Source organism: Ranitomeya variabilis, chromosome 8, assembly GCF_051348905.1.
Source record: "Ranitomeya variabilis isolate aRanVar5 chromosome 8, aRanVar5.hap1, whole genome shotgun sequence".
NCBI lineage: Eukaryota > Metazoa > Chordata > Amphibia > Anura > Dendrobatidae > Ranitomeya > Ranitomeya variabilis.
Window position 1 is genome coordinate 165965010 of NC_135239.1, and position 20509 is coordinate 165985518.

Here is a 20509-nt window from a genome sequence, read left to right on the forward strand (position 1 = left end):
AATACATAAAACTAAACCCTTAGGGCCTGTGTGAACTGTCAGCTGCCTTGCCCCCCCTGCTTTCGGAAGTAAATCTATACCCTTAAGGCTAAAAATTCTGGAACTGCCTCCTTCATTCCATGACCCATGTCATCCATATACAGCAATGTGTTCCTATGCATCCAAGGAAGATTATTCACATCTGGGCTGTATAGCTCATCTAATGAACTTAATGAAGACAGAAGGGCCGAGGCACTGAGCAATCAGGGAACAGAAGGTAGGATACTTAATAAACCTCGGAGATCTGATGCGTAAAAAGAAATAAATGGAAATACACAATGCATTTAAAACTAATAGAACTGCGATGAAATGTAATAAGTATTTATGAATACATTGATTTTACTATATCAGTGACACACAGCAGCTATTACAGAGGTTTTCCTATTTGCTATAGAACTTGACCAATTCTATATTATACGATGAGTAGGTTAAACCGTGTTACTGTAATACCGCTATTAGCCAACACTAACATCAGTTGTAATTTATCTGTAATTTTACCAATGAGTAACACATGTCAAGGCAGTAAAAAGGGGGCTTAGTACGAGGGTAATTTTTAGGATTCCTTGAATGGCTTTAGAGCCTCACATGAATTTCGCAATCATCCTAAAGGGTTAAGCCTAATCCCCTGAATGGACCGAGCCTTCGCAGTCCCTGCCAACAAGTCATGCAGCCTCTCACTATTGTTATGACATGCTGTTCTCTCCCAGGCACTGAGAAAGGATTTTCCCCAGGAAAACTTTTTTCGAGAGTAAAGTAGAGCTGCATCCTCCGAGAACAGCTTCAAGGACAGCCATGAGGCAGACGATGCATATGTGGTGCTCTGTGATTTTGCTGTTACCCTTCGTACAGTCGGCACCTCCTCTGCGGCAAGAAGCACTTGATGACTATGATGCTGATGAAATATTTGAGGGAATGCTCTTCAAGCAACACTTTGAACAACGCAAGAAGGAAACAGCTTCTGAAGAGGTATCTACCCATACTTCGTTTTTAGTCATTTGTAGCAATGCAGCCTGTGATATTTTATAATGTTTATATAACATTAGATTTTTTTACGTGCTAAACTCTGACCAAATGAACTAATTTGATGCAGTTTACTACTTTATGTGAACATCTAACTAGTAGGAAGTAAGACCTAGCACATATAAACAAGTTCATAAAACTCATGGCCCAGTTGGGTATTAGATGAGGCCTGAAAACGCAATTCCTCTAAGAGAACATTATTAGTACTCAAAGTAGTTTAACAAATAAAAAGAAAAGAGAAATGAGAAAGAAAGAAAGCTGCTTACACTGCTTTAAAGGAGCACTTCTTTCTTAAGTGAATGGGGCAGTCTCCAGTGGACGGGTCTTACGAGGGCGCGGTAGAGCATTGTAAAACAATTCAAATTGATTCAGAGCTGCAGCCCCTTTAATCTTGGTTTTGATGAAGGTCCAAGAGCTCAGACCCCCATTTACCTTAATATGAGGACACATTCTAGTGATATGCCATTACGTTATGAGAGGAATACCTCTAGATCAGGTGTGGGTGTTTGGGGCAGGCTCAAGAACCGAGCCAGCTCCATACAAGACAGGTCCCGACTGTCACCACCTGCCTCTAAGAGAAATGATCGTAGCTATCTCGAATGCTCTTTAACCACTTATAAGGGTTGTCTGTTCTAACCACTTATAAGGGTTGTCTGTTCTAAAGCTACAAGTCTGCAGCCATTCTACGTGACTAAAGACGTGAATCTACGGATAGCGCACACGAAGGGTGCACAATGTGAGGATTCATAAGTCTGCAGACTCAGAGTAACTGCAGACTTGTAGCTTTAGACTGGACAATCTCTATAATAACTGCTGTCAATCTCTGACAGAAGTATCTAAGTGGTGTGCCTAATGCATCCAACTCCCCATGACGTTTCCAAAGCAGCCAAGCGCCTACTGAAGGCCCCCCATCACTGACATCTGCACACTCCTATGAAGCTGAGCCTATAGCTGGGCTTCATATGAATCTTTGATTTTTACCTTAGAGTAAAAGCGGTCAAACAATGGCAGTTAGGAGTCACCTGAACACGGTAAAAACAAATTTCAAAAGGTGGAACAAAAAAATTAATGAGTTCATTAAAAAATACACAATTACAAATGCAACGGCGGGGGGGGGGGGGGGAGGCGAATTGGAATAGTTTATCTAAGTAAGTTTGTAGGACACTATTTACTTTTGCATAACCAGCCAGTTGATCACCACAGGAACTCCTAGTCCTGTATATGACCCTGGTACTCAGAAATATTAGAGTGAGGTACATTGATGAAGGTCTTATTAAACAGACCGGAACTTCTACTGTATGTACGCTACCTCATTAAATTTTTCACTGCATTTACGTTTTGTGTGTACAAGTTTATCTAAAAATGTATTACGGCTTGGGCACCGACTTGAGCACCACTCATTAGTAGTGCCCACGTTATTTGATCTTAGTATTACATTGAAGATACCTGAAGATAGCCAAGCACTACGCCTCGATATCTTCGTCAGCAACATATACTTCAATGAAGCGAAAAGACAACAGCATTGTGCTGCGGTTTCTGGTGATCAGTGTGATCCACACTTATCTAACAGTTATCACATTTCCAGTGGACAGGCGATAATTTGTCTAAGTTGGAATACTACTTTAAGGATATAGTAATATTATCTATACAGTTCACAGAAAACAATACACATTTTTTTACACTAACAGTCCCCTTTCGGCCATGAACTGTGTCCAATTCATTTGAGTAGGGCAGAGGTGAAATTCCAGACATAACCTGTGGACAACAATGGCACTTTGGCAAATGCTAAACCCTACAAAAGGACATGTAAAAAAAATGCATCACCGTGAAAAATAAGTGATACATATTCCTGTTTGCCTCCCTTATTTTCAAAATCTGAAAAATACTCTATATAGACAAGCCACACCTCTAGGGCCTCTTAATCACTGAATTCAAGTTTTGCATTCAGTCCCATTGACACAGGTGTATAAAATCCAGCCCCTCCACATGCAGTCTGTCTTTACAAACCGTTTTGGAAGAATGGCTCATTCTAAAGAGCTCAGGAAATGGGTTTCCATGGTGGAGCAGCGGTATACAGCCTTACATCACTAAGCACAATACCAAGCGTTGAATGGAGTGGTGGAAAGCAGCCACCACTGGACTTTGAAGCAGTGGAAACATGTTCTGTGGTGTGGCAATAGTTTATCTAACAATCTGTTGGACAAGTCTGAGATTAGCAAGTGCGACGACAATGTTACACGCCTGACTGCATTTTTTTGGCCTAGGCCCAAGCAGTTCTAATGAAGGCTAGTCTTATTTCTTCAGAATACAAAGTTATTAAGACAATTGTAGGTTACAACTTTGCGACAACGGTTTGGGGTAATGTGGTTTGTTCCCCATGACTGTGCACTAAGCAAAGTCCATAAAGACATGGTTGGGTGAGTTTGGTATGGAAGACCTTGACCGACTGCACACAGCCCTGATCAAAACCCCACTTAACACATTTAATGGGGTATTGTGAGCCAGGTCAACTTGTTCAACACCAGTTACTGATAGTATTACTTGGAGGAACCCTCCCACAAGAAGAAAAATCTGGAAATTGTATCAGGGGACATTTAGGATTCAAAATTCAATGACTGGAGGAATGAAGATTGCAGACTGAAACTTTGGAATTTTATTAACTAAAGGTAGTCACTAATACGTAAAAATCCTTGTTCCTCCTGTCAAAAGTGCTGCTAGCCACCATTAAAGGAAACCTGACAATTGAAACAACGCTATTAACTTGCAGATAGGGCGTTAATCTTCAGGCTAATAATTTCTGAACCTATCTCTAACCTCCACTTAACAGACCCACTGCCTGGAGCAAATAACCACGTCCCCCGACACGGAGTGACAGCCAGCTCTAATGCTGAGCTGGCTGTTAGTCAGTGCTGGGGCAGCGGATACAGTCACTGCTCTATATGCACAGAGCAGTGACTGAGCCGCACAGGCGCCGCACCTATGACTGGAACCCAAACGCTTTGAGCGGTCTCGAGCGTCGGGCAGGTTCAGAACTCTACTAACCTGTACAACCTTGCTACCTCACATGTGCACTTTACTTATATATACTATGCATGGTATCAATTTGATCTGAGCTTATTATGCTTGTTATTCTTTATGGTTTTTTCATTATTCCTTGTTGTATACTGATATTGTATTTAGTGTAATGGGATCTCTTTTTATATTTAAGAACACGGAGGCTATCATTTCAGTGTACCTATGCGTATTGATATCCTAGTGTGTCATATGTTAGCTAGGGTTTACTGCAACTCTATTTAGGGTTCTTTGGTCCTTACGACATGGTCTTTGGGCTTTTTAAGTGCTTTTATTTATTTCTTTGCTTGTGTTTTTTGTATCAATACATTTTTTATTACCTTTGAGAGATCCTTGCTTTTGCATATTTTTTTCCTCTTTCTACAGTTATCCTTTCTATATGCATTAGGTTGGATCTCGGTATATTCTTTTGGTGGTGCCCACCTTGCTTTTGCCTATCTTTTGCCTATAGTTTGAATATACCACCTAGACAAAAGCATTTGAACAACTCAAAAAGAAATTAGAAATCAATGCACTTTATTACATAAAAAGATTGTCTCCAATGGTACAAGATTTATGCCCAGGGTCACAAAGACATGTAACATCAGTATCACTGAAATGCATGACACATAAATTCTGCTAAAGTGCATGAATTAGAGATCTCTCTAGTCCCAAGATCAGGTCCCAGCAATTATAAAGTGCAAACATGCAGTATAAAGTGACAAAGTGCTCACAGACTACAGGCGGCGGGTGAACCGATGCACTTTGTACATTTCGCAGTTGATCCTTCTGAGGCATAAATGGAAAAAGAGAATTACCCTAACTTCCACAAGTAAAATACCACTTTATGTTTTTGGTGGAGCCAAGGGACCTGCCTTCTGTTAAAGTATTGTTGCCCATTTCAGCTAGACATAGACGCTCTGTTTAAAGTGTGTCTGTCTATATTGACACGAGTGTTTCTTCTCTAGACAGGCGTGAATCCTGCCCGTCAAAGTTGAGCCATGTACATACCAATAAGCTTTTGGTCTCCTAGATGTAGACTACATATACCGTGGCTTGGCAGAACGAATCTAGTGATAGGATCCCTTTAAAGCTTCCTAATATATAGTTGGATACAACAGATTATTTGATTGAAAGATCAATATTTTTGTCTTTTATTCTTTTGGTATGCAAAGGTATAGTCTACAAACGTACATGCTCCCGGGTTCTTTTCATTTCCTACTCTTTTTTTTAAAAGACGGGGTTTTCACCTAAAATTTGGTAACTGCACATTTCTAGGGTATGCCATCACCTAGTACTTACATCATTAAAGGGATTTTTCCCATGTCCTATCTTCAAGAGCGCTCCCCTGCCTCCCTACTTGCCAAGAGAAGATGAGCTCCTCATAACTAGTCAGTGATGTTCTTGTGGCACCGGTCTGAACTCTGTGGTCGGCCATGCTGCTAGTAATGGCAGCTTTATCTTGGTAGCATAAGAAGAGAAGAGTGGCACTGAAGCTGGCAGGATTTAGTGAGCCAGTCAGCTTCAGAGCAACTCTGACAAAATCTATTGGAAAGGGCTGGTAAGTGAGGCGCGCCTTGTCTAGGACACCGGCCACTTCTGATAAGAGTGCGAGAGTGACCAGTAACCAAGGCAATGAGCAGTAAGCAGTAGAATTAAAAATCCTTCCGTTCTTGAAGATTTTGAAGAAAATGTAAATTGCTGAGTTACTTTTTTACAAGCACAAGGAGATGAAACCACCCTCTTTATGTAGAAAAAGCCATTAATAGTAGAAAATACCAATCATCTAACATTCGGATGCTAATCGACGCCAAGTCATAGAAAAAGAATATCTCCGATTTGGTGACTCTGTCAAAGGAGTTTAACAGAGGGACTAAATGGCTCTTAACAGGTAAACATGAAAATTCTACCTGTTCCTTATGATTACTAGTCAGCAATGACGAGTAATTAATATCTGTAGAAACATACAAAATGTGATAATTCTGGAATTTGTTTGCCAATTTCTAATACTTGTATATATGTCGAATTATTTCAACAGCCAAATGGTCTTACAGTTTCAAAGAGAAGGGCCAGGAGAGACACCGACCAAAGCGTTACAGACGCTACGGACGCTAAAGGTAACACATTTATTATGTAAGTCAGCCAAGGCCAGTAAGAATATCTATGTGATAGAACATAGTACCACAAGCTAGATGTAAAAGGGTTTCTTTCCAATAGATCATGTGCTAACTGTGCTACATATATCTAGTGACACCAAATTTCAGATAGTCCCCCAGTGTGTTTTTTCTCCCTTTTTGTTATTTCAGATTTGCCTACATGTCTGGCATGCGTATGTCTTAGCGGATCAGTTTACTGTGAAGAAACAGATATAGAAGAAGTGCCCCCCTTGCCTAAAGAGACTGCCTATCTATATGCTCGATTCAACCAAATAAAGAAAATCACAGCGAAAGACTTCTCCGACTTCCGTAAGTTTACAGCAGCTCAGTTCTCGCTTTGCTTCGGTGGGAGCCCTTTGGGGCTCAGCTTCTCTTCATCCGCTGATTTTGCAGCAGATTTTTCATTGAGGCAATATGTGACATAGACAAGCTGTAGATCTGAATTCACAGTCTGCTATAAAAAATAAAGACTGACTTTTGTCATCATCTGGGAATGTGGTTTTGTCAGTCTTGGTCACAGGAGCAGCACATTTTTCTTTTTTGTAGACTTTCGATAGAGAATCCCCAAAGTCTGCACCAAATAAACCATATAATGTGAAATACATTCAGTAATTAAAGCAGAACTCAACACAAAAAGTAGGATCACTTGCTTATCATGGAATGGTATCGGTGTCTTAAAGAACCTTTATCACAGTACATCTAATGATTGATAGAACACTCAGAGTAGAGTAGACTCGGCGACTGATTCAAAACATTAGCTCAACTCTACTCGGGAGGATTTCCTGGAGTCTCCATGAAAAGTATCTATAAATACGACCCAAAAGAAGATCTGAATTATTTCTTATACACAGAGCCTACAGAACTCATAGAATACTAGTTAGAATTGACATTAGGGCAGATGATCGGTGTCCACGGTGTGTGGAGGAAGGGGCAGATTTAGGTATGTTCTGGTCCTAAACTTATCTAGCTAGGCTGTGGGAAGATGGTGGTAAGCGGATCTCAGAGGTTTTTAATACTCCTAGTTCTCTAGCTCCCAAGGTTTGTGTGCTGGGTATGTAGGGGGAGATTAAAGGTTCACCTCCTAAACATTTCGCAATTGCCAAGATCCTGTATCAACCTAGAAAGTCTATAGGTAGGCATTGGCTGGCAAACAACACTCCTTAAGTAGAAGAGGTAGTGGTGGGAGGTCTAAACAGTACTATTCTAATGGAAAAATGGGTCTATATAAAAAGAGGGGCCACAGTTAAATTTGGGAAACAGTGGGGGGATTGGATTAAATGCTCAAGGGTAGTGTTGGTGATGTTGGCCAGAGACATAATATATAATACACTTATTCTTCAATAGCAGCATAATATGCTGGAAAGAGTTATGGGTTGCGCACTCCATGATACTTTCGGTATTCGTATATCAAGGAGGGATGATAGTCTTATGTAAAATCAGATGGGTAATGGAAGAGGGGTTCTTGTTGGGAGGTGTGGGGTTTTGAAACCCTGGGAACGTGATATTTTATTATACGCTATATTTTCTGTATCAAACAGTCTGTAAGATTTGTTTCTATGTTAAATAAAAATGTTTTTGGTAAAAAAAAAAAAGAAATGATTTAGACTATTTGAGAATCTTTATGTATAATCAATCAACATCCTCATGGATAGTTATTGCAGGAGATGGATATATGATGGGAGTCTTATTTTCCTCCTCTTCTTTCTCAGCCACCTTAAAGAGGATTGACCTAACAGGGAATCTTATAGAGGAGATTGATGAGAAAGCATTCGAAAAGCTAGTTAACCTTGAGTTGCTTTCTCTTGCGGAAAACAAACTGACTAGGATTCCAGCTTTACCTGCAAAACTGACCTCATTTAATGTCAACGAGAATATGATCAAGAGCAAAGCTATCAAAGCCAATGCATTCAAGGTAATAGCAAAGGATAAACATTGTAATGACCACAATTTATTATAAACCCATCATATGGGATTCTAGAGGGTAAATAAGTATATCCTTTAAACTTTTTTTATCTGGGATAAAGAGGACCAGTTATTGAATAGTAATGTCGAGTTTTATTCAATGAAAATCCTTAGTATTAAATCTAAAACATGCCTATCATGTATAAGAGGCCTGAGTGACTGGCTCATTCCAATACCTAAGCCAGCCCCCTTCTGTCATGGCTGATGCAGAGAGAGTTAAGAGAGTTGGCTCAACTGCTGAAATGAGCCAGTCAACTGGCCCCAACATACAGCTCACCAACAGAGGGAGGGGACGCAAGCTCTTCAACATGTCTGAATAAAATGAGAAAAGGAGGTGTCAAGATCTGTGCTGATAACTTGTTATTGAGGCTGCTTTCTTAAAGTGGCTTCTCAGCTTTGCTTAAAAAAATATAAATTTATGTTTACCGAGTCTTCACTGCATCTCCTGTGGTCTGCTATTATCTGCAGCACTGACGTCACATCAACAGTGAGTGCTACAGCCGATCAGTGAGCTCAATTATTAGTTGTAGTGCTGTAAAAGGGACTTCAGCGTTACACAATAACAGACACTAGGAGCATCAGTGGAGACTCCGCCATGGATCTGGGGAGGACGAGTAAATAAAACATTTTGGTACTCACAGTAAAATCTCCTTCTTGTAGCCTTCATTGGGGGACACAGTAAATATAGGTCAATATGCTACCACATGGAGCCTACACTAAGAATACATCTTAGAAAAAAAGCTGATTCCTCCTCACCAGACTACACCTGGGCAGCCGGCGTCGAGTTATTTAGTTGGTACAAAAGCAGTAGTAGGAGCAAAACCAAACACCCCCTCTCCCAATAAAGGGAGGGTGCTTTGTTCCCACATGAAATGTACAAGAATATTTTATGGTGAGTGCCATGGGACACAGGAACCATGGGATGTCCTAAAGCTGTCCATAGGGTGTGGAAACAAATACCAGTACTGCAGAAGGAAAAATAGCAGTCCCTCAGGTTACTAACCAAGCAATGGTCACTTGGAGCAGCCTTTTATTAAGAACTGCATCCCTAGATGCAAAGGTAAAAGCTCCACAAAGATGTGGACAAAAGCCTTAAGAAACCACCCCCGTATCTGCCTCCACATGACACTAAGCTAAACGGAATAACTGGGTGTCGGCTGCCCGCTGTACCCTGGTGGGGAGGAGTCAGCTTTTTTCTACAATGTATTCTTAGGGTCAGCCTCTTGGTGGCAGCATATTAACTGAGGGTTACCGTGTCCCCCAATGAAGCGACTGAGAAAGCACAGTTGGTTTTTTGAGAAAGGGGTTTTCACTTTCTATACATAATCACAATCTTTTATCAGGCTGAGCAACGTCTTTTAAATTAAAAATGTTTTTTTTTTCTTTTAATAGAAACTGACCAACTTAGCATACCTCTACCTGGCTAACAATCAACTAGACAGTGTCCCAGCAAACCTACCAGAGAGCCTACGTGTCATTCATCTACAGGTACATGTCATTGTTTTTCTACAATCTTCAGGATTGTTCTAGAGTGACCATGCAACAGCTCACCCCCGAGGGAAGGATCCTAGTCACCCCTTGCCCCCATACACATCAAGTTGTTGGATCTGCCAACATTAATGTAATGTCTTTGCCCCATGTCCTGAAAAATCAAAACGCTACGGGACTTGAAAAATGTTAACATAAGCAAAAATTATTATTTTTTCTTTCCACAAAAGATTACATGCAGAAATTTCAACTTTTGTAAGTGTTTTTTTTTTTTAATCCAAAAGTATTCCTATCCACTGGATAGTTGATAAATGCAAATTGGCGAGTGTCTGATTGCTGAGAACACACATTATCAGAGCAGGTTTCTATGTATTAAAGGGAAACGGTCATGTAAAATAATGCTATTAACCTGCAGATATGGGGTTAATCTGCCAGTTATAGTGTTCTGACATATATACGTAGGTCTATTGTATGTAATAACTATCTTTATCTATTAACCCCTTCTTGACATCCACCACACATGTATGGATAAGTAGAGGCCTCAGAGGTCAGACATGGGACATGCCATCACTTTATTATCTGGTGAACCCTATTAATGTTTAAATCCATGCTTTCTATGTAATAATACATGAAGTAATCTATTGAATGTATTGTGTTAATCCACTCCCTTTTATTTTTTACTTCAGTTCAACAATATAGAGTCCATCACAGATGACACCTTTTGCAAAGCAAATGACACCCGTTACCTACGACCCAGACTGGATGAGATCAGAATGGACGGGAACCCAGTGATCCTCGGAAAATATCCAAACAGCTTCACCTGCCTTAGAGTTCTACCCCATGGATCATATTTTAAAAAATGAGTCTGTAGTCAAGCCCATTGTGGCTCAATGCCTCTATTAGCAATCAACAGAAACAATTAGGTCACAAGTTTAGGAATATTAGGTCACAAGCATCCTGGCCATTACCATAGAGCGACCTCTGTGCCATGGCCATTACAGCTTCAACTCCTATATGGGAAGCAATCACTCAAGCTTTGAGCATCAGCCTTGTAAATGAAAACTCTTTAGAAAGAGGAGGTCAAAGATAATAGAAAAGCTGCACTACGGGCGGCAACACACGTAAATTAATGATATAATGTCCACTCGCCCCACTACTATGGGCCATTCCAGGCTGTGTCCCCAATGCTTCACGCTCAACCTCTATTTGCACTGGTTGTACATGCCACAGTGCGTATTCCCGCCATAATGTTGGCAGCCCATCGATGGCCTCCGCAGAATACGGCCTAAAACCATAAAGACTGGAGATGGGAATACAGGCATGATGTCTGCGGCCAATGTAACCCGAAGATGAGTGGGAAGCATCAGGGACATGGTCAGGAGTAAATGAGTGACTGTCGTTTTTTAATTGATTTACATGTATTTCTGCTTGTGTCCAGCCACTTTACATAATACCTGTAGTAAAAGCAACCACTAACCTCAGAACGTCTCCATTACACAAACCTCTAGCGCTAACATCTGACCAAATGTGTATTCCAAGGTTTCTAGCTGTATACTATTAGAAGGACTATGTTTGACCCACAATTTAAGCCCAATGATGGTCTCACATTTTTTGTAATATGTAGATTACCGAAGACATATGCAGACAATATAATCCTAGGACATTAGATGACACCTTGAGAATGAGATATCGCCAAGAAAGAGAGCGTTCTATAACTATTAACTAGGGTAATAATATTAATGCAACGTTCTGGTATACTCAGTGTTCGGATTCCTCCCGATCTGTAAAGATCTCCACTAGTTGGTGACTGGAGGAGGCTATAATCCCGTTCTGGTACTTGGTGCAGGTTCACAGCCTGTTTCCATTCATCAACTACCAGCGGAGATCTTGAGAATGCATGACCCGTGATTGAGCCAACTCTGATACACATAGCCTAGGTTTACAGTAACATCATATTTCTGTTTTAAGAATAATGGTCGTCTTCCACTTTAATTTGCTTCTTTACTGACAAGTAGAGTATATTGAGTATAATTTCTTTCTTTTTTAACCCCCCCAGGTTCAATACTGTAGCAGGCTACGTTATATTACCCACCTGGTGGAACCTAGGTTATCTCGTGAACCCAAAATATATAGACATCAAGAAAACAGAAAATTAACACGACATTATGGGTCTCTAGATATAGGCAAAAAGATTTCCATTCACTGATAGCACTGGGGGGTTATAGAAATGGTGACGATTTGAGAGAGATGGTAGATTAGAAAGTTGCATATGTTTCTATTAATACAATAAGTGTTATTTGCATTCCAGTGAGAATCCCATTTATCACGTGGTATAAAGACATGCTAGACTATAATAAGTGTCAGTAAGCGGGGACCACGGCTACTTCTCGGAAGGAAAGGGAAGACGGTGTTAGGAAAAGCATCCAATCCTTGGTGGCACCAGTCTAACTCTTCCATAATGTATATGTCATAGTTATACATTTATCTATGACAAGTCAGATATGGATGGAATTTTAATTTTGTGAAGAAGTTTGCAGCTTTATCGGAGGATTTGCTGAAAAGTCCATAAACTGCTCATCTGTCTCCATATTTTAAACTGAAGATGACCCGCTACCTATGTACTGTATATGCCGTGTAAGCATGGAAGACTAGTGGTGTCAGTCCATATTGTTAAAATATAGCAACACTTACAAGATCTACTCAAATGACTCTTCTGCCCCTGCCTATACCTGCTCCAGGCAGAAAAACTACAGCGCATACATAGATAGTAATGTATGTGCTGAGCGCTCCTGTGCATTACATTCTACTGCAGTGACACATAGGTAACCTATGCTCCATAAATTCACAGGTTATGGACTTTTAGTAAATCTTTCTAATAAAATAGCCAAACTCTTCAGGAATAGAATAAACCACAAGTGACAGTCTATGGGACAGTTGTGTTTGGTTTGTGGCTTCAAAGAATAATTCTTCTGTAAAAAACATTCATTTCAGTATAGTCCATATATTGATTTACTGAGCAGTATTTCACACTGGTCATTAAAGGGAATCAGTCAGCAGGTTTGTGTATGTAATCTAATAGAAAACCTAGAGAGATGACTGGAATGTAAAGTTGTTGTACAGTAAGTGCATATTCACACTGGCCACTAAACAGTCAAAAACCCAAGATAAAAACATAATAAGCCAATATCCTGCAGTATATCAATAAACTGCAACAGTGCATGAAAATAACGTAGGGTGCTTAGTTAGCATATTTTTGATGAAATAAAATGCAAAAAGCCATCCCACCACATCACGGTGACCCTATTCGGGACGGTTCTAATCTCTAATATTAAAACCTTACCATGTGTCAAATGATGTGTGTGGACAAGGGCTGAAACCCGGCTAATGGACACAGCCATGGGAAACTACTGGAATATAATGTCCAGCTCAAAAAAAAAAGGCAGGTCACACCTTTATTTGCCCAGGATGCAAAGACTGAAACAGGAAACCTAGAGAGATGAACTGTTTATTAAATGCGGGATATTTGCTTATTATGGAATCTGATAGCAGCATGGTGGAGGGTCTGAGATTAGACCTTGATGGCAGCATTGTGTCACTTACTAGATTGTAGGTTCTTGTTTCAATAAAATCAAAGTGTTATCACTATAGGACTAGGTGTCACGTGTAAAGATGAGCGATACCGAACTTTAAACTTCGGGGTTCGTACCGGAAAGTTAGTGTCTGATGCTGAACATAGACTTCTACCGGAAGTTCTTTTTAATGTCCGGAGTTCCAGGGAAGTCCAGGAGAGAAGAGAGAAAGAATTAAAATTTTCCAGCTCCAAAATTTGGATCCCCATACATTTCAATGGCGTTTAGGTTCAAGTTCAGGTAAAGTTCTGGTACCTGAACTTTGGACTAAAGTTCGTGTCAGGTACCAGAACCCGAACTTCCACCGGTCCGCTGATCCCTAATCACGTGCTATCTAGTCCTCCTGCCCCCCACCACTGATTAGCTGCTTTCTGTCAATTTACTGTGTATACAGAAAGTGGCCAATCAGTGGTGTGGGCGGGGTTATACAGAGCTCAGCATTCAGAGCTCTGCAGAAGAGAAAACAGGGAGTTTATCAAAATGACAGCAAGCAGCCCAGTAAATGATGAATCACTGGAATCAGGTTCTGTCTCAATACATCATGCTGCTCTAAGATTACATAGCAAAAACCTGGCGACAGATTTAAGCAATACGACATTAGTAAAGTAATTAGCTTAGAAGGGAAAAACTTCTCTAAAACAGGAGTAAAGATGTGAGGTCTAGTATTCCCTTCCCCTAGATTTACTCTGGTAAATCACGATGATAATAGGATTACTGACGGCTCGCATGGTTTGTGCTTCTGTGATGTAAACTGTGTAAGAAAATTACCACTAAGAGAAAGAACGGTCTTCAGTTTTGAAGTCCAACCACTATTTATAGGTTGTGCTCTGTAGCAAAAGCTCACGATTTAGATCCTTGGAAACTCTACTAGTGCAGTTTTATTTTTTATATATATTAGTTTCACGTCTTTTGCATGGTTATGAGAGTTATTATTGCTAAAAACAAGAAAATATAGAAGATGGAAAGAATCTTGGTTGAGCCAAGTCTTAACAATTTATGCCTCTGTTAGTACTTAATAAATGTATTTACATAGTGATGTTAATTTACAAGTATTAATGTTATTGTAGTGTCCGCTTCTATCATTTATAAATGGTTTCTGCAAAACATTCACTACATTTCGCACGTGACCCTTCTAGCAAAAGAGAAGATAGAAAAAAAAATAAGAGTCTTATAGGTTGAGGTGTCCGTGCTTATAATGACTGAGTGGTGACAACAGTCATAAGCAAATAACGATTTATAGAGTTATTTTTTGCTTATGAAGAGTAGCTGAATTTTGGAATATTAAACTGGTCATCTTGAAGTCCCTTTCCTCTCTGAAGAGACAATTTGCATATTCAATTTCCTGCAGTAGTATTGCATGGCCTATAAGTCTCCTTACACTGGCATGTTTCTACTGTAGTGATTAAGGTGTAAGTTCTGCATATAGTATTCACACCGTATTTTACAAGTTAAACATATGTATTTCACCTGGTTTATCTGTAAAAACCACATAGCAAAATATCAGCAAATAATATGAAAAAAGATCGTATTTTTGAGGAGGTAGTTTTAACTGTACCTTGATCGTTATGTCTGAAACACCCTTACTACATTTTTCAATGATTAGATATTGTAAAAGCCCAATGAGACTGCAGCTGTTGCAGGTTAATGATACCCCCTTATACATCACAGCATTTTCCTTTGTTCAGGGATCTAAACGGCATTTTACAAAAAAATATTCTGTATGATCTCGATTTTCAAAATCACAACATTTCCTATTAGTCGCAGATTTCACTCAACACAATGCAACAGGCAAAAGCAGCCGAATAATCTGCAGGTAACACACTTTGCAAAGTTTTTTTCTTTGTTGGGTAAAATATATGACTGCATACCGTGTTTCCCCGAAAATAAGCCACCCCCGATAATAAGCCGTAGTGGGGGGTAGAGAAGGGGCGGCTAATATAAGCCATACCCCGAAAATAAGCCGTAGTGGGAAACACGTGGAAAATATAAGCCATGGAACCTTTTGACTGCCTCGGTCCCCTCTGTCCTCTCTCTAGTGGCCCCGAGTGCAGGGTTAACTTTCTGTGTGCCCCGGCCGGAGCTCTGATTGGTCCAGCGGCTCCCCAGCATCTCGAGCGCTGATTGGCTCAGCAGCTCTTCCCCTGTTCAGCGGTCACGTGGGACCGCTCATAAGAGAAATGAATAGGCGGCTCCACCTCCCATAGGGGCGGAGCCGCATAATTCATTTCTCTAATCAGCGGTGCCGGTGACCGCTGACAGAGGAAGAGGCTGCGGCACCGAAGACCAGCTGTCCGGGGGAAGGAGCGGGACGCCGGGAGCAGGTAAGTATGACATATTCACCTGTCCTCGTTCCACACGCCGGGCGTCGCGCCATCTTCCCGGCGTCTCTCCGCACTGACTGTGCAGGTCAGAGGGCGCGATGACACATATAGTGTGCGCGGCGCCCTCTGCCTGATCAGTCAGTGCGGAGAGACGCCGGGACGGGACGCTGAGGAGCTGCAAGCAAGAGAGGTGAGTATGTGTTTTATTATTTTTATTGCAGCAGCAGCACAGCTATGGGGCAATAATGGACGGTGCAGAGCACTATATGGCACAGCTATGGGGCAATAATGGACGGTGCAGAGCACTATATGGCACAGCTATGGGGCAATAATGGTGCAGAGCACTGTATGGCACAGCTATGGGGCAATAATGGACGGTGCAGAGCACTATATGGCACAGCTATGGGGCAATAATGGACGGTGCAGAGCACTATATGGCACAGCTATGGGGCAATAATGGACGGTGCAGAGCACTATATGGCACAGCTATCGGGCAATAATGGACGGTGCAGAGCACTATATGGCACAGCTATCGGGCAATAATGGACGGTGCAGAGCACTATATGGCACAGCTGTGGGGCAATAATGGTGCAGAGCACTATATGGCACAGCTATGGGGCAATAATGGTGCAGAGCACTGTATGGCACAGCTATGGGGCAATAATGGACGGTGCAGAGCACTATATGGCACAGCTATGGGGCAATAATGGACGGTGCAGAGCACTATATGGCACAGCTATGGGGCAATGGTGCAGAGCACTATATGGCACAGCTATGGGGCAATAATGGACGGTGCAGAGCACTATATGGCACAGCTGTGGGGCAATAATGGTGCAGAGCACTATATGGCACAGCTATGGGGCAATAATGGTGCAGAGCACTGTATGGCACAGCTATGGGGCAATAATGGACGGTGCAGAGCACTATATGGCACAGCTATGGGGAAATAATGGTGCAGAGCACTGTATGGCACAGCTATGGGGCAATAATGGTGCAGAGCACTGTATGGCACAGCTATGGGGCAATAATGAACGGTGCAGAGCACTATATGGCACAGCTATGGGGCAACGGTGCAGAGCACTATATGGCACAGCTATGGGGCAATAATGGACGGTGCAGAGCACTATATGGCACAGCTGTGGGGCAATAATGAATGGTGCAGAGCACTATATGGCACAGCTGTGGGGCAATAATGGACGGTGCAGAGCACTATATGGCACAGCTATGGGGCAATAATGGTGCAGAGCACTGTATGGCACAGCTATGGGGCAATAATGGACGGTGCAGAGCACTATATGGCACAGCTATGGGGCAATAATGGTGCAGAGCACTGTATGGCACAGCTATGGGGCAATAATGGTGCAGAGCACTGTATGGCACAGCTATTTTTTGGTTAAAAAAAAAAGTCGCCTTTTTTTTGGCTAATATAAGCCATACCCCGAAAATAAGCCATAGTGGGACTTTTGGGAGTAAAAAGAATATAAGACACTGGCTTATATTCGGGGAAACACAGTATGAACTTGGCCTAAAGAGTTATAGGGAGTTTTCTTTTGGAAGAACAGTTGTACTTTAATAAAATAGCGTACTATGCTAATACACTATAACAACAACAAACAATAACAAAGTGCTAATCATCAATCATGTGAAAGAAAAAAATAAATTAAGACACCTGTGGTAGGTTTTTAAAATCTTTTGTTAAAAAAAAATAATAAAAATTTCACAAGACCCCTACGCCACTAGCAGAGGAGTCCAAACACAAAGTCTCGAGCATACTTTACAAAATATTTACAGGAAAATGTGTCCTACCTTAAAATAGGAAAACGTACTCTGGCGATATTTACACCAATCTGTAAAAGTAGAAAGAGTGCGGAAAAATCCAAGCAGGTACCGTGATTTGTGGGTTCTGAAAAATATTAGTCAGAAAGTTTTTGGGGTACAAATAAAACGAAAACTATGTGTGATACATATAAACATTTCTACATGATCAAATTGTCCAGAACAAAGGACACACATTCCAATACATAGAACAAGCATCAATGACCCGGGATGACTTCATGACAGGTCCTAATAATTCATTACGATATGCGGAATGATTAATGGTAAAGGCAGAGAGAAGTCTATGAGTGAGCGCACCATTCGCTGCCGGATCACTGGGGACCCCAGCAGATGGACACCTCTGACGAGCCCCATCTGAACGGCCAGGAGGTCGACCATGTGCACCTCTGCTCCATGCATTCTAAAGGGGAGCGCTGGAGATATCCGAGAGTAGCGTTCTAATGATTCTTGATATTAACCCTTTACCCTCTTCCCACCTAAATTATCGAGTTAACGGCCCAGTTACTAGTTCCCAAGCATAGTGTCCATATTGAGTGCTGTGATCTTGATTGCTGGAGCGTCCTTGTCTGCACTCATGTGAGCCGCATCACATCAGGCAACAGAGCTTGAATTCAGGGATATATCACTTACTGGGCTACTTGCTGCAGTTTTGATAGAATCCCTATTTTATCAGTTGTAGATGTAGCAGAGCTCAGAATGCTAAGCTCTGTATAACCCCGCCCACACCACTCATTGGCAGCTTCCTGTTTACACTGTATATTGTCAGCAATCTGCCAATCAGTGGTTGGGGCGGGGTTACCTGACATGCAACCTAGTCTGGTACTGATCATCTCCAGCTGATAAAACACGGATTGTATTGAAACTACCGCAAACAGCATTATATATGAGCCACATCCCTGGAATCAGGCTTTCTTGCCCTGTATTATGCTATTCTCAGACTAAATAGCAAAAACCTGCTGACAGATTCCCTTTAAGGGATTCCTTGTACAAAGAGAGCTCGTAGGGATACAAGGCCGATGTTAACTGCTTGACTGTATACATGGAATCTATATATTTGCCTAAGGGGTACTTCCGTCTGTCTGTAACGAAAATCCTGGGTCGCTGATTGGTCGCGGCCGTCCGTCCGCGACCAATCAGCGAGATTGAGGCGGGATTTAAATACCGCTTCACTTACTATTGATGCTGCCTATGCAGCATCAATAGTAAAAACATAGAATGTTAAAAATATTTATAAAAAACAACAAAACATTACATTCTCACCTTCCGGAGTCCACCACAGTCTTTCCCGCTCCGGTCCCAAGAATGCATTGCGGCAATGAGCCGAGATCACGTGGCGGTCTCGCGAGACCGCTACATGATAACGGGTTATTGCCGCAAAGCATTACTGGGAACGGAGCGTCGCGAGGAGCATCGGTAAAGGTCTCGGCTGGATCCGGGGGCCGCCGGAAAATGAGTATATAACTATTTTTTAATAGTTTTTTTTAACAGGGATATGGTGCCCACATTGCTATATACTACGTGGGCTGTGTTATATACTACGTGGGCTGTGTTATATACTATGTGGCCAGTGTTATATACTGCATGGCTTGTGTTATATACTGCATGGCCTGTGTTATATACTGCATGGCCTGTGTTATATACTGCGTGGACTGTGCTATATACTACGTGGGCTGTGCTATATACTACGTGGGCTGTGCTATATACTACGTGGGCTGTGCTATATACTGCGTGGGCTGTGCTATATACTGCGTGGGCTGTGCTATATACTGCGTGGGCTGTGCTATATACTGCGTGGGCTGTGCTATATACTGCGTGGACTGTGCTATATACTGCGTGGGCTGTGCTATATACTGCGTGGGCGGTGCTATATACTACGTGGCTGTGCAATATACTACATGGCTGTGCAATGTTATGATCCTAGTGGTAGAGGATCACTGGTATTCCGGCTAAGTCTGCGAAAACATAGAACTGCTCTAGGGAGGTGGAAACTGGGCTAACCGCATACCTGATCCTAACACACAACTAGAAGTAGCCGGTGAACGTGCCTACGTTGTTTCTAGACGTCTCGAGCCAGCCGGAGAACTGACTACCCCTAAAGGGAAAATAAGACCTCACTTGCCTCCAGAGAAATTAACCCCAAAGATATAGAAAGCCCCCAACAAATAATAACGGTGAGGCAAGAGGAAAACACAAACATAGAGATGAACTAGATTCAGCAAAGTGAGGCCCACTAATCTAGATAGGCAGAAAATAGAAAGTGAACTATGCGGTCAGCAGAAAACCCTGCAAAAACATCCACGCTGAATATTCAAGAACCCCTGCACCGACTGACGGTGTGAGGGGAGAATATCAGCACCCTAGAGCTTCCAGCGAGCTGGAAAATCACATTTTGAGCAAGCTGGACAAAAAACACTGATAATGCAAATGATCAAAAGTATGCAAACAGAACTTAGCTTTTCTTGCATGAGACAGATGGCAAGGAATCAGGAGGAGACCAAATTGGACTGAATACATCGATACCAGGCAAGAGACTGAGTCCTAAGGAGGACTAAATAGGGAACACCCACAGCTTAATGAAACAGCTGGAGCCCAGGCCAGCAGAAAGACATGACTCATACAATACCATTAGTGACCACAAGAGGGAGCCCAGAAACACAGTTCACAACAGTGCAATATACTACGTGGCTATGCTATATACTACGTGGGCTATGCAATATACTATGTGGCTGTGCAATATACTACGTGGCTATGCTATATACTACATGGGCTGTGTTATAAACTACATGGCTGTGCTATAAACTACGTGGCTGTGCATTCTAGAATACCCGATGCGTTAGAATCGGGCCACCATCTAGTAAGGGTAAAAGTAAGCTAGTGGGCTGTTACCATTAGATCACGGTTCTCTGCAGCCTATATATAGGAACTGAAATGTGCTTATTGCTGTTCCCGTATGAAGATAATTACAGTCATAGTAAAAAAATATAGAAAATAGCTAAATTAAAAAAAA

At 41.7% G+C, this 20509-nt stretch overlaps 2 protein-coding genes across 4 annotated transcripts in view; one reads left to right on the top strand and one right to left on the bottom strand.

The window, feature by feature from the left end:
- The window catches only part of CENPP (centromere protein P), a 392292-nt gene that overhangs the window by 305455 nt on the left and 66328 nt on the right, over positions 1 to 20509 (bottom strand). For both annotated transcript variants that reach the window (XM_077276602.1, XM_077276603.1), the window contains exon 6: positions 17473 to 17569. In XM_077276602.1, the coding sequence (XP_077132717.1) occupies positions 17473 to 17569 (97 nt within the window). The remainder of the gene's footprint in view (positions 1 to 17472; positions 17570 to 20509) is intronic.
- On the top strand, positions 124 to 13140 carry OGN (osteoglycin). Of its 2 annotated transcripts, XM_077275996.1 has the most exons (7): positions 124 to 256; positions 747 to 1005; positions 6149 to 6227; positions 6417 to 6575; positions 7976 to 8178; positions 9621 to 9716; positions 10403 to 13140. In XM_077275996.1, the coding sequence occupies exons 2-7, from the start codon at positions 832 to 834 to the stop codon at positions 10577 to 10579; spliced, it is 888 nt and encodes a 295-aa protein (XP_077132111.1). In that variant the 5' UTR covers positions 124 to 256; positions 747 to 831; the 3' UTR covers positions 10580 to 13140. The 2 variants fall into 2 exon arrangements, with proteins under 2 accessions (XP_077132111.1, XP_077132112.1); XM_077275997.1 differs by lacking the exon at positions 124 to 256 and having other exon boundaries at positions 700 to 1005.